The sequence below is a fragment of the Arachis duranensis genome, chromosome 7 (assembly GCF_000817695.3).
Source record: "Arachis duranensis cultivar V14167 chromosome 7, aradu.V14167.gnm2.J7QH, whole genome shotgun sequence".
Lineage (NCBI taxonomy): Eukaryota > Viridiplantae > Streptophyta > Magnoliopsida > Fabales > Fabaceae > Arachis > Arachis duranensis.
The window spans coordinates 78,072,124-78,085,404 of NC_029778.3; the positions used below are offsets into that span (position 1 = coordinate 78,072,124).

Consider the following 13,281-nt stretch of genomic DNA (forward strand, 5'->3'; position numbering starts at 1 on the left):
CATGTTAAAAGGCCTAATAATTTTTTTTTACAAAAATAAAAATATTATTTAAAAAAATTATTTTTTAATAAACATATTTATATGGAATATGTCATATTTAATATTTATAAAAAATTTTAAATTTTAAATTTTAAAGTACTTAAAATATCTCATAATTTTATTAATAATGAAAAATTATTTATATATGTAATTATGTATTAACAGGCCCAGGCAGACCTGACAGGCCAATAAGGCTAATTAGTGAGTTTGGACCTGGCCTATTAACATAATAAGGCTTTTATAAAAATAGGCCAGACCAAACACAGGCCAAGCTATAGGTCCTTGGCAGGCCGCCTGGCTTTTTTTCACCTCTAAGTATAGTCCAAAAACTTTATAGAATCAAACCACTTTTTTAAAAAGATCGTAGAGGACAAAAGTCCCCGTCGACTAAGAAGACCCGGATCTCTATAGATAAAAAATTAAATAATAATATTTTTAGTTATTATTTTCATGTGAAAGAGTTTGATTTATTACTAATAATTAATTTTAATATTCGTTATCTAAAATTTGAAACGATTTAATTGGTATACTTTTGATTAGGTGTTAAGTCTGTTGCACAAATAAAAATAATTAATTTTTATGTTTACTATGTAAAAATAATATTTTTTTCTCTATGTATATAAAAATATAATTAGATATTAGCATAAAAAATTATATTGATAGTTATAAAATTAATTTAAAATTAATTTTTTTAAAACAATTAAATCTTAATTTTAACTTCTAATCATAATATTAGTATTTTTTTAAATTATATTTAATAAATATTTGAAAGAAAAATAAAAATATAAATTAAAAAGATAAACAGTAAAAAATTAAAACTAAATATATAAAAAAACTAAAAAAATATGTATATAATAACAATAATATTTTTATTTGAATTATATTATTTTGTTAATTTTATTTTTTGTAGAACAAAAAAATAGAAAAAAAAAAGAGAATGAGAGAAAAGAGAGAGAAAGATAAAGATGAAGATTGAGAGAGGGAGTTTATTAATTTTGAAAGAAAAAATTTATTTTAATTATAATAAAAAATACCTGATGACACATTTTGATTTGTCAAATTACTAATATAAAATATAAATTACAAATTATATATAAAGTGAGAAGAGTAGAGACAAATAGAAAAATGGAGAGAGATAGATCAGAGAATTTAAGAAGGGAGTTTATTAATTTTGAAAAGAAATATTTTTTTTCAATTTGAATAAAAGAATATCATGTGACATATTTGGTTATTAAATTAGATAATAATATATAAATATATCGGAATTATATATAGAGTGAGAAGGGTAGAGAAAAATAGAAAAAAGGGAGAGAGGTAGATGAGAGAATTTAGGAAGGGAATTTATTAATTTTAGAGGAAAATATTTTCTCTAAAATTTAATAAGAGTGTCATGTAATACATTTTGTTATTAAATTAGATAATAATATATAATATAGCTATATTTTAATTTTAATTTTAATATTATTAAAGAATGTCATGTTGTACATTTTGGTTGTCAAATTTATAATTATTCATTAATTAATAATCATATGTAAAAGAGATAGAGTGGTTGAAGAAATGAGATGGATGAATAAAGGGAGAGGGAGAGGAGAGGAAAACTCTTTAATTTTGGAGGGAAATATTTAATTTCAATTGCAACGAGGGAATGACATGTGACACATTTTGGTTGTAAAATTAGTAGGAAGGAGGATAAAATTCTTAAATTTTGGAAAAAAAATGATTTCAATTGTAATAAGAAAGTGACATGTGACACATTTTGGTTGTAAAATTATATATAATTCTGCATTAATATATTTATTATTGAATGCGAAGAATTTGGGTTGGTGACATTCAATTTAATTTCAATACATACTGATAATATAAAAGAGTTTTAGAAAAATATTTAATCATATATTACTAGATTACTAAAAGTAACTAATATAATTGCAGTCTTATTACTTAGAAAATTATTTAATAAATATATGAATTTGATTAGATGACACTCTTAATATAAAGTATAATGAGTCAATAATTTAGTACATTTGAATAAATGATGAATCATATAATGAAGTATAGTGCAGCTTGGAATTAAATAAGTTAGTTACAACATACCTTAGCTAGGGATATAGATTATAGACTCTTCTTTTCCTATGACATGCAATGCAAATGCGTTTCTCCCTTTACTTCACGTGCCAAAAATTGAAGCCGTTCTCATTATTCTTGTTGGAACCTAACCTCGAAGAAAGGGTAAATTGGAACGACCATTATTCGAAAAATCCGAAGCATAATATAAAAGAGTGACAAATAAATAATCCTCAAATGGAATCCAGTGGTGCTTCCTCAATACATGCTTTTTAGGCCAAATTTTAGGGGAGAATTTCAGGCATGGTAAATTATTTGTCCCCACACTATAATAAAGATCCAAATGTGTATGTACGTAGGTTAATTAATTATTTATTGAACGCCTAACTATTATATCATCATTAAGCACAATATATTGGACCTAATTTATTTGCTTGATGTGGCTATTCATGGAAGTGGTTACTATATAGAGGTCATTGTTGTCACTAAGAATAAGTTACACGGATCTTCCTTTTTTTTTAAAAGGACAAATAAGTCCCTAACATTTTGTTCCGCAGATATTTTTGTCTCTAATCATTGAAAAATACTTTTAAATTTTTGACCTTCACAAAATTTAGACGGATCAGTCCCTCCGTCCAAATACCTTCGTCAGAGACTGATCCGTCCAAATACCTCCTTCAAGGACTGATTCGTTTAAATTTTGTGAAGTTCAAAAATTTAAAAGTATTTTTCAGTTGTCAGAGACAAAAATATCCGAAGGACAAAAATTCAGGACCTATTGTTAGCAAAGATATATTGTGATGAGCAATAACGTGCTGTGCAATCTCTGTGTTACGTAACTTTATATATGCAATGCATGATGCATGTAAAATCAACCTCAATGGTATTGGTTGAGCATACATGATGCTATAGCAACTAGCGTTATATTATTGTGTCGTCACAGTGCACGTTTTAATGATATAATACCCTAAAAGTTAAAACTTCTCTCTTTATATATCAACACATCATATTTGTTGTGTTCGGTTATTCATTATCTAATTTGTACAAAACAAAATTTGTAAATTTGGATTAGAGAACTCTATTTAAGTAGTTATTATTGGCCAATAAACTATTACATAGAAAAAATAGAATTTGAAAGTAAAAGGATGAGTCATTTATCCTTAAGTAAATGAGTCTCATCCAAAGATAGTTACTGGATTTGTATAGAAGGAGATGTATATATTCTATATTAGTTTAAAGGTTTTCTTGGTGGCAACTTAAAATTATACATATACATATACACACTGTAAGATACAATAAAAAAATGTTGAGATAGAGAAGAAAAAATAAGAGAAAAGGATAAATTGATCCCTAACTTTTTAGTCTGTTGACATTTAAATTCCTGAAATTTAAAAATATATTTAAGTCTCTCACTTCTTCAAAATCTGGACATATCAATTGCTGAGTTTAATTTGTCCAATTTTAAAAATTCTATCAACCAAATCAGTACAGCAGAATTTATGTTTAATTTTTCTGTTGAGTTTGACAGATCTAAATGAACATAAGGGATCGATAAGTCCAGATTTTGAAAAAGTCAAGGACTTCAATGAATATGAGGGATCGATAAGTCGAGATTTTAAAAGGTCAATAACTTAAATGTATTTTCAAATTCTAAAAAATCTAAATGTTTGTGGATCAAAAGATTAAGGACTTATTTGTCTTTTTCTAAAAAAGAATAAAATAAGATGAAGAATTATTGTATGAATCCATGTATTTTGATTTGCCATTTTGACATCTTATTTATGGGCACTGAATTCATACACATCAATATATTCATGAAAAGAAACATCTTTTTAAATAGATAAAACTCTTCAATAAGTCACAACTTTTCATTATAAGTTACAACTTTTCAATAAATCACAATTCTATGAACAGATACAACCTTTCAAACGTGACTTTTTTCATGCATTTTGAAAACCTCTCTCATAATAATTATTTTGCTTCATCAATCAGCTTAATGTTATAATCTTACAATTACCATGATAATAACGACATAGCTAAACGGTCATGAAGATCATCATTCAAATCTACAAATGCTTCTGCAATAAAGAAAAAAACAGAAAGGGGATGCATGTACACAAATTAAATGCCTCTTGAATAAGCAAACATATAGATTCTCTAAAAAATTTATATCAGTACATATTAAATGTACCTTGATAAATGTACCTTATTTTCCAAATATATAGATTCTCTATAAAACTTATATTAAGAAATACATTAATCTTTGTCACAATTTTACAATGATTTTATGTATGCATTGTCATGTTTCTAAAACAGAGAAAAGAAAACTGCAATAATAGTTGTCTTACCTTAATATCACAAACTGGTATTCACACACAAATACATGTACATGGTTCAAAAATAAACTTTTCTTAAACAATAAAATATTCATGTCATGCCAAATACAAATTCTTTTGGTCCCCATACCTATTTTTTTCTGGTTTTGCCACTGCCAACAACAGAAGAATTCATACACCTCATAAATTAGACTAATTAGCATGACCCATAACTTATTGTTAATCTAATTCATAGTTTAGCTTAATCATGCTGAATTAATTAAATAATTCCTGCTTAGTCAATTTTATATATATATTAGGACAGGCAAAAAAACAAGAGAAAACACACCTATATAACCAACTAAACCGGCTTCTTGGTTGGTCAATGTTGGTGTAGAAGAAGAAGAAGGTGAACACAGATAGAGAGATTATTTTTATCAGACAAATCTATCTATCTCTGCTGGTATGTTCTTATATCTCTATTCATTGCAGTGTTCTCTCTAAACAAGAGAGACAATCAAGATTATATATACTATATATATATTTTCCAACCATCACTACTCATGCATGCATGTATGTCACTACTATTGTTATACATTTTTCAGAAACCATAATCAAACTTGAATCAATGGAGAGCTTAAAATCACCTTTCAAGGGTGTTGTAAACGACATTCGTGCAAGATCTTTTCACTATAAACAAGATTGGTCTTCTGCTATGCACTCAGGATTTGGGCAAGTTGATTTCTTAGTTATCTTTTCAGAAAATTATGAATAAATAACTATGTAGTTAATGACCACTTTGCTTTTTATTTTGGTTAACTTCAGCATATTGGCTCCAACTACCTATATTTTCTTTGCTTCTGCGCTTCCTGTTATTGCATTTGGGGAGCAAATAAGTAGAGACACAGGTACCTACTTCATCTTCTTCATCTGCATGCATGTCTCTCTTATTTATATACCATACAAGATATGCAAATTTGTAATCAAGTTTAATTTGAATGTAGATGGAAGTTTGAGTACAGTGGAAACACTGGCTTCTACTGCCATATGTGGATTTATACACTCAATATTTGGTGGTCAACCTCTGCTTGTACTTGGTGTTGCTGAGCCAACCATCATCATGTATACATATTTATACAACTTTGCCAAAGATAGAGATGGTTTGGGACAACAACTCTTTTTGGCTTGGGCAGGATGGTAAGTAAAGATTAATTTCCATGCATCATTCCAAAGTTTAATATTTTATATACTTGTTGTTATAACCAAAATCTTTTCACTATCTCAGGGTTTGTGTTTGGACTGCTCTCTTGTTATTTCTTCTAGCAATATTCAATGCTGGAAATATCATCAATAGATTTACAAGGATTGCTGGTGAGCTTTTTGGAATGTTGATTACAGTCTTGTTCATTCAACAGGCTATTAAGGTCAGTTTCTGATATATATATAGGCATCAAATGAAGCATGAGTTTTAGCATAACATAACAGATGGGGGAGAGGACATTATTTGACAAAAGTTTTTGGAAAATGCAGGGAATGGTGAGTGAGTTTAAGGTTCCTAAGGAGGGAAACCCAACACTGGAAAAGTATCAGTTTCATTGGTTGTATGCTAATGGATTACTGGGTATTATATTCACCTTTGGCCTTCTCTATACTTCCTTAAAAAGCAGAAGAGCAAGGTCATGGTTATATGGAACAGGTTTGTGTGGTGGATTCTCAAGCCATTTTTTACCACAACCAAAACTATGTTGTAGAATTTGATGAGATAGGTTTGTTTGTTTTGAACAGGTTGGTTCAGAAATTTCATTGCAGATTATGGGGTGCCTCTCATGGTGGTTCTCTGGACAACCTTATCATTCACAGTACCAAGTAAAGTTCCTTCTGGAGTTCCAAGAAGACTTGTTTCTCCTCTTGCTTGGGATTCCACATCTTTGCATCATTGGACTGTCATCAAAGTAAGCCATATATTCTTCCATACAATCACACTTGCTCCTACTTTTGTTGCTTTGGAAAATAATACTAATAAGATAACATTTAATGCAGGACATGGGCAAGATTTCACCAACATATATATTTGCTGCTTTTATTCCTGCCATAATGATAGCAGGGCTTTATTTCTTTGATCACAGTGTTGCTTCACAGTTAGCACAGCAGAAGGAATTCAACTTAAAGAAGCCTTCTGCATATCACTATGACATATTGCTACTAGGATTCATGGCATGTTTCTGTCTTAAACATAGTTTCTTTAAATATATCTCTATCATGTTAATTGTAATTAGATTGGATTTAAGAACTGAAGTTTTACTTTGGTTTGATTGAAAACTTTATCAGACTTTGCTTTGTGGATTAATTGGCCTGCCTCCTTCAAATGGAGTTCTGCCTCAATCCCCTATGCACACCAAGAGCCTGGCTGTTCTCAAGAAACAGGTTGGTGAATGAGCTTTGGAATTTGGAATTGGTAGCAGCAAGTCTTATTAATGAATCTGAGATTTGATATTATAATTTTTAATTGTAGTTGATAAGAAGAAAGATGGTTAAAAGTGCCAAAGAAAGCATAAAGCAGAAAGCAAGCAAATCAGAAATCTATGGGAATCTGCAGGCTGTGTTTATAGAAATGGATAGCACTCAAGATGTAAGCATAATCCTTCAAACCTTGTCCCAATTGAAGAACTGATAAGTTCATATTATTCATCTTGATTTATGATTGTTCACAGAACCATTCAGTGGCCAAAGAACTAGCTGAACTAAAAGAGATTGTCCTAAATGGTGAAGATAAAGGAGAAAACAAGGAGAGTACATTTGATCCTGAGAAACACATTGATGCATATCTACCAGTGAGAGTAAATGAGCAGAGAGTGAGCAATCTCTTACAATCACTCCTTGTTGGAGCATCAGTGTTTGCTATGCCTGCCATAAAAAAGATTCCAACTTCAGTTCTATGGGGATACTTTGCATACATGGCCATTGATAGTCTTCCAGGGAATCAATTCTGGGAAAGAATACTACTACTCTTTGTGACACCTAGTAGGTGGTACAAGTAAGTGGAAGCTACTCATTTCCATGTAAAAGACTTAAAAACTCAATGGTGTTTCTGATGGCAATCCAATTTTGCAGGTTGTTGGAAGGGGATCATGCTTCTTTTGTTGAGTCAGTACCATTCAAACATATAATGTTATTCACACTGTTCCAATGTGTGTATTTCTTGGTTTGTTTTGGAGTGACATGGATTCCTATAGCTGGAATATTGTTTCCCTTGCCTTTCTTTGTGTTGATCACACTGAGGCAGCATATTCTCCCAAAATTCTTCATTCCTCACCATTTAAGGGAACTAGATGCTGCTGAATATGAAGAAATAGCAGGTGCTCCAAGATTGAGTCTCAACATGTCTTTTAAGGTACATCATGATGCTCATATATATATATTTTCACTATTCCATCTTTCTTTTTCATAATAAGAGGTGTTAATTATTTGCATTTACAATCAGGAGGTGGAATCACCTATTGTTGGATCAAGAGAAAAAGATGATGCTGAAATGTTAGATGAGTTAACTACTAGCAGAGGAGAGGTGAAGGTCAGAACTTTTAGCTTCAATGAAGAAAGACAAAGCCAGGTAACTATGTCTCAACTGTCATTTGTTTCCAATCAGCTTAATTCTTTGGACATTTCTCTTTCTCAAAAATATATATATTGTCTAGATGTGATCCAAGCGGGTTCAAGTGCCTGAAGAGCATATCTTCCGAAGCAAATATGATTATTCCGATAGAATATTTCTTTCATTCTTCCTCTATATTGCTTACGAAATCTGGTTCTTTTGGGGTTATAGTTGATGGTTGTTTAAAAATTCCATCGTTATTTTAAAATTGTACATGAAATTTTTACCTTATACAGCTCCTCACGAATAAAATAATTACAAAAATAGATTTAACCAATACCAATAAAAAAATATACCATATATATATATATATTTAATGAATAATTAAATCACAAGGTTTTTTAATTTTAATATTTTGCAGGTTTATCCAGATGAAAGAGTGAGTGAAATGGATCCACACTCACACAATGATAGGGAGAGGCAATGATCATGTTGTATAGGTAAGTTTTATAGAAAAAGAAAAGGAATGAAAGGAGAATATGATATATTGAAGGTCACCAGTTATAGTTTGTGGATTTTAGATGTAAAATTTGCAAATTCATAGTGAGTTGAATCTTTTATTGATAGTAATTTAGTTAAACATATCAAATTTTTTAACAATTTTTATGTATTATCTTTATATAAAATTAACTTTTATGTCAGTAATTATCTTATTGTAAAATTAATATTTTGTTCTGCTAAAATATACACTAATTATATCCTAGTAAAGTAGCTATTGGGGCTGCCACCTCATCATATTCATATATATCCTACTAATTGTTGTTCCATCACTCAAGAAACAAGAAAATTATTTGTAAGGTTAATTAATTATTTCAATCTAAATCCGGTCGACAGATACCATGTAATCAACCATATGAAACCACATGCGACCATGTTAATTGTTGCCTAATGAACTTACAAAAACAATCATTCTCAAAACTGTTATAGTAAAATTCCAAGTATTATTGTCTTTACATTTAACTCTTTATTTATCAAAAAAAAAAAAAAAAATCAACAATACAATTTTTATATATTTTTAGAATTTAATTTTGATATACTATTAGTATAAAATAATTTTACACGTGCATCTAATATAATTTTATATCAGTAAAAATAATTACTTTTAATATTGACTGTGTAAATGATCATCCAAAAAAATAAATGTAATTACACCACTGTGAATGCATCAAAATTAAAGTTATATTTTTAATGAAAAAAAGTTTCAATCTAATATCTAGTCATGTATTATAGGAAAGATATTAAACTAATCTTTCACAACTAGACCGACCACCTTAATAAAATAGGTCTATTTTTTTTTTTCGGAAATTTCAGTGAAATGGAACCATATTAATAAATTTCTTCAGAAAAAGCTGGAATAGTATTGGTTCAATTAATCGAGAACATGGGTTGCCTAAGATAGAATCTGGTGGATCCCCTTCTTCACTGATTTTCACAGGTCAATTGGACACACTGTTCTCAATCCCCCACGAGGGTATCATTAAAACATGTAGACTTGGTAAACAGCATTCGCCAAATTCACATAATTGAAGGGTAATCTCGTCCTTTCACTCCAGAGAGATCTAGTAGGACACAGCGTAACCCACCCTTCTCATGAGAAGATCTGTATGAACATGATCCAATTCCAATCCAAAGCCATGTGTATTGGTATCATTCTACAAAACGACACTAAAATGCTCATTTGCATCTTGAGTATATTTTTAGTTAAATCCCATCCATAATGTTTGTTTATAAATAATGTTGTGCGGTGGCGTAGCAAACCCATTTGGATTCCACTTAAACAAAGTTTTGAAGGGACAAAATAATGTCGGAATGTGTATAAACTTAGCTTAGAAAGACATAATTACTAAGCGGTGGCGACATATTCTCCAATTAAACTTATATGATGCATGAATTAAGGTGTGTGACATTATTAAATCAAATCTGAATCGCATGAAGTTGGAGTATGCAGACTTTTGAGGTAACCGACAATGTTATGTTCTGAATTGGAAGTAACATGTGGGTTTAATTTTAATAGTTTTGTCATAATATTATTATCATTATCATTGCCTGAAATTGGAAGCAATGAAATCTGAATATTATTGCACTGTTTATCAGCAAAACAAAGCAAAAACTCAGGTGTAATCGATTTTACGTGAAGTTAATAGTTGAGAACTGTTAGATGAAAATTTAGTCAAATCAGTTAAATCATCTAACGGCTCTCAATTAGTTCACGTAAAATTTTACTGTACTTGAGTTTTCATGGTAAAACAATGTGAATTAAATGCAATGCTTAAAATGAAACCGTGACTTCATTATATATTTACTTGAATAATTATTACATAGGAAAAGTTTAGGAGATAGTAATTTTATTTAATTTTGTCCAGTATATAACCAGCGAAGAATAGTAAATTATTGGATGAAATCTCACACCAATCTCACATCATTAAAATTATCATTAATAGCTATTTGATGGTTATAAATATCAAAAATTGATGTCCTAACACTCCTCAATTACATATACGTTAAAGAAAATCAGTCATTGGTATAGAAATAATATATGTAAATCACACAAGTAATAGTATTTTTGAAATATTATTTGTGAAATTGTTTATTTTTATATTATTTTGCACTTAAAATAATAGTTGTTATAATTAGAAAGTGATAGTTATGTAGTAAATGCATGGAATATTGGAATTTAGTAAAAGGGATTGGGATAGATCCAGTGGCATTAATGTAGTTTAGGTAAGATTGAGTGGTGTTTTCATGCGGCAATTCAAATAAAAACCGAGTGGTTGCTGTGCGGGATCTCATCCATCTCATCTATCTCTGCTTCTTGAATTCATCTCTTGCCATGAAAATGCAGAATCTGACTCTGCTTTTAGTGCTATTCCTCTCAACCTCCCACTCTGCTTTCTCCATCACTGACGGTCAGTACTTCTTAACTTTCCACTTAATTCACATTGTTATTACATTAATATACTATATACCATGCATGAGATATGTGCACCATTAGAAATTGTAGAATGTACTCATCATTTAATTCTTCATTTTGAATTTCTTTATCCGATCCATTTAAATTGTTTTTCTCATATAAAACTTTATTTGGTATTTGAGTCTCTATTAGTTAGATTGATGATGAAATGGATAACATAGCCCGATTCATTCATTAAAAAATGTAGCGATCAAACTAAGCACGTAAAATATTAGAAACCAAACTAAGTATCAAGTGAAAATTGTAAGATCATATTAAGTTTTATCTCTGGTTTCCTTACATAGCAAATTTAGATTTCAAAATTCAAATTCTTAGTAATTTATCCTCTGGAAATTGTGCTAAAAAACTAAAGATTTTATTACAGCAATTATAAGTATAAGTGAAGTTAATAACTAAGAGCTGTTAGATGAAAATTTAGTTAAATTATTTAAATCATTTAACGGCTCTTTAGCTATCAAGTGAAGTTCACTGTACCTGAATTTTTACCGTAAAATAAAATATTTTAAAAATAATTAAATTATATATAATTGGACATTATTGATGATAAATATCCTTTAAAAGTAAAGAAAGAAAAAAACATACAACTCATGGCCATGGGGATCTACAAGAACAATATTTGTCAATCAATCTCTTCACATGGCTTATACACTTCATCATGTGCTCACAGCCTTGCACCAAACATATCATGTTCTATTGTTTCTCACAGTATGGAAACACAGTTTTTTTTATAAATAAAAAAAAGTTGTTAAAGATAAACTACTTAGCTCATTTTCTTTGTGGTGGGCCATACATTAACGGTTTTTTTTCACTTTTCAGGTTTATTGCCGAATGGGAACTTCGAACTGGGCCCGAAACGGGGCCAACTAAAGGGCTCAGTAGTTACGGCCCAAAATGCAATTCCTAATTGGAGCGTAACGGGCTACGTAGAATACATACAATCAGGGCAGAAACAAGGTGACATGCTTCTTGTTGTGCCCGAAGGTGCTTACGCTATTAGGCTCGGCAACGAAGCTTCCATCAAGCAGAACGTGAAGCTCGTGAAGGGGTTGCACTATGCCATAACATTCAGTGCTGCACGCACGTGCGCACAGGAGGAGAAGCTCAACGTGTCTGTGGTTCCATCCAATGAGAAGAGAGATTGGGGTCAGATCCCCATTCAGACCATGTATGGTAGCAATGGTTGGGAGTCCTTTTCTTGTGGCTTCGTTGCTGATTTTCAAGATGCTCAGATTGTCATCCATAACCCTGGTGTTGAAGAAGACCCTGCTTGTGGCCCACTCATTGATTCCGTTGCCTTGAAGGTCTTGAACCCACCCAGAAGAACTAGAGGTACAAGCTAGTTGATAGCCGAGAACTATTAGATGACAATTTAGTTAAATCTATCAAATTATTTAACGACTCTCAACTATCAACTTTACGTAAAGTTAACTGCAACTAAATTTTATTTTACAGCGAATTTGCTGAAGAATGGAAACTTCGAAGAAGGGCCATATGTGTTTCCAAACGCATCTTGGGGGGTTCTGATCCCACCACACATTGAAGATGCTCACAGTCCTCTAATAGGGTGGATAGTGGAGTCTCTGAAAGCAGTGAAGTACATTGATTCAGAACACTTCTCTGTCCCTGAGGGCAAAAGAGCCATTGAACTTCATGTGAAGGGTCCATGATGGTTGAAGCATTCGCTGGCAAAGACACAGTCCAAGTCCCTTACCAATCGAAGGGCAAAGGAGGGTTTATCAGAGGTAAGTTGAGGTTCAAGGCTGTGTCAACACGGACCCGTGTTAGGTTCCTAAGCACGTATTACACCATGAAGAATGATAACTCTGGTTCGCTTTGTGGACCCGTCATTGACGACGTCAAATTGCTTAGCGTCCGTTACCCTAGACATGCTTAATTAGTTATATCCAGGATAGTTATGTAGTGTTTATCTTATTATAAGATTGCACAGTTAGTGCAATCAAACCACATACATTCCATGATGATCCGATCCATTTGGTTTCAATGAGCATCGTTGATGCATCTCTTGTAACAATTATTATTATTATTACTGTACCATATAATTTTCATCATCATGTACTATCCACCCTGTTTTTCCATAAAAGTTGGCGAGTTTCTTTCAATATTAAAATTCATGTATGTGGAATGCTAATCTTCTCATATTATCATAATGATATATACAAATTAAGAGGAGCAATTGGCAAAGATCTCATATTATCACAATTTTGAATTAACGAATCACGGAAAAA

At 30.9% G+C, this 13,281-nt stretch overlaps 1 protein-coding gene and 1 non-coding gene across 2 annotated transcripts; both read left to right on the plus strand.

Moving 5' to 3' along the window:
• Positions 1-4,745: 4,745 nt before the first annotated feature.
• LOC107459956 (boron transporter 4) lies at positions 4,746-8,811 on the plus strand. Its single transcript, XM_016078277.3, has 14 exons — positions 4,746-4,878; positions 5,021-5,147; positions 5,241-5,323; positions 5,420-5,612; positions 5,701-5,839; positions 5,946-6,111; positions 6,201-6,367; positions 6,456-6,629; positions 6,744-6,839; positions 6,928-7,044; positions 7,127-7,449; positions 7,527-7,806; positions 7,897-8,022; positions 8,426-8,811. Exons 2-14 carry the CDS (start codon positions 5,044-5,046, stop codon positions 8,489-8,491), a joined length of 2,034 nt encoding a protein of 677 aa, XP_015933763.1. The 5' UTR covers positions 4,746-4,878; positions 5,021-5,043; the 3' UTR covers positions 8,492-8,811.
• A 2,030-nt stretch (positions 8,812-10,841) lies between these two features.
• LOC107459933 (protein DUF642 L-GALACTONO-1,4-LACTONE-RESPONSIVE GENE 2) lies at positions 10,842-13,178 on the plus strand. The gene is made up of 3 exons (XR_002366106.2): positions 10,842-10,970; positions 11,852-12,364; positions 12,488-13,178. It is a non-coding gene; the product is annotated as a protein DUF642 L-GALACTONO-1,4-LACTONE-RESPONSIVE GENE 2 (transcript).
• Positions 13,179-13,281: the final 103 nt, after the last annotated feature.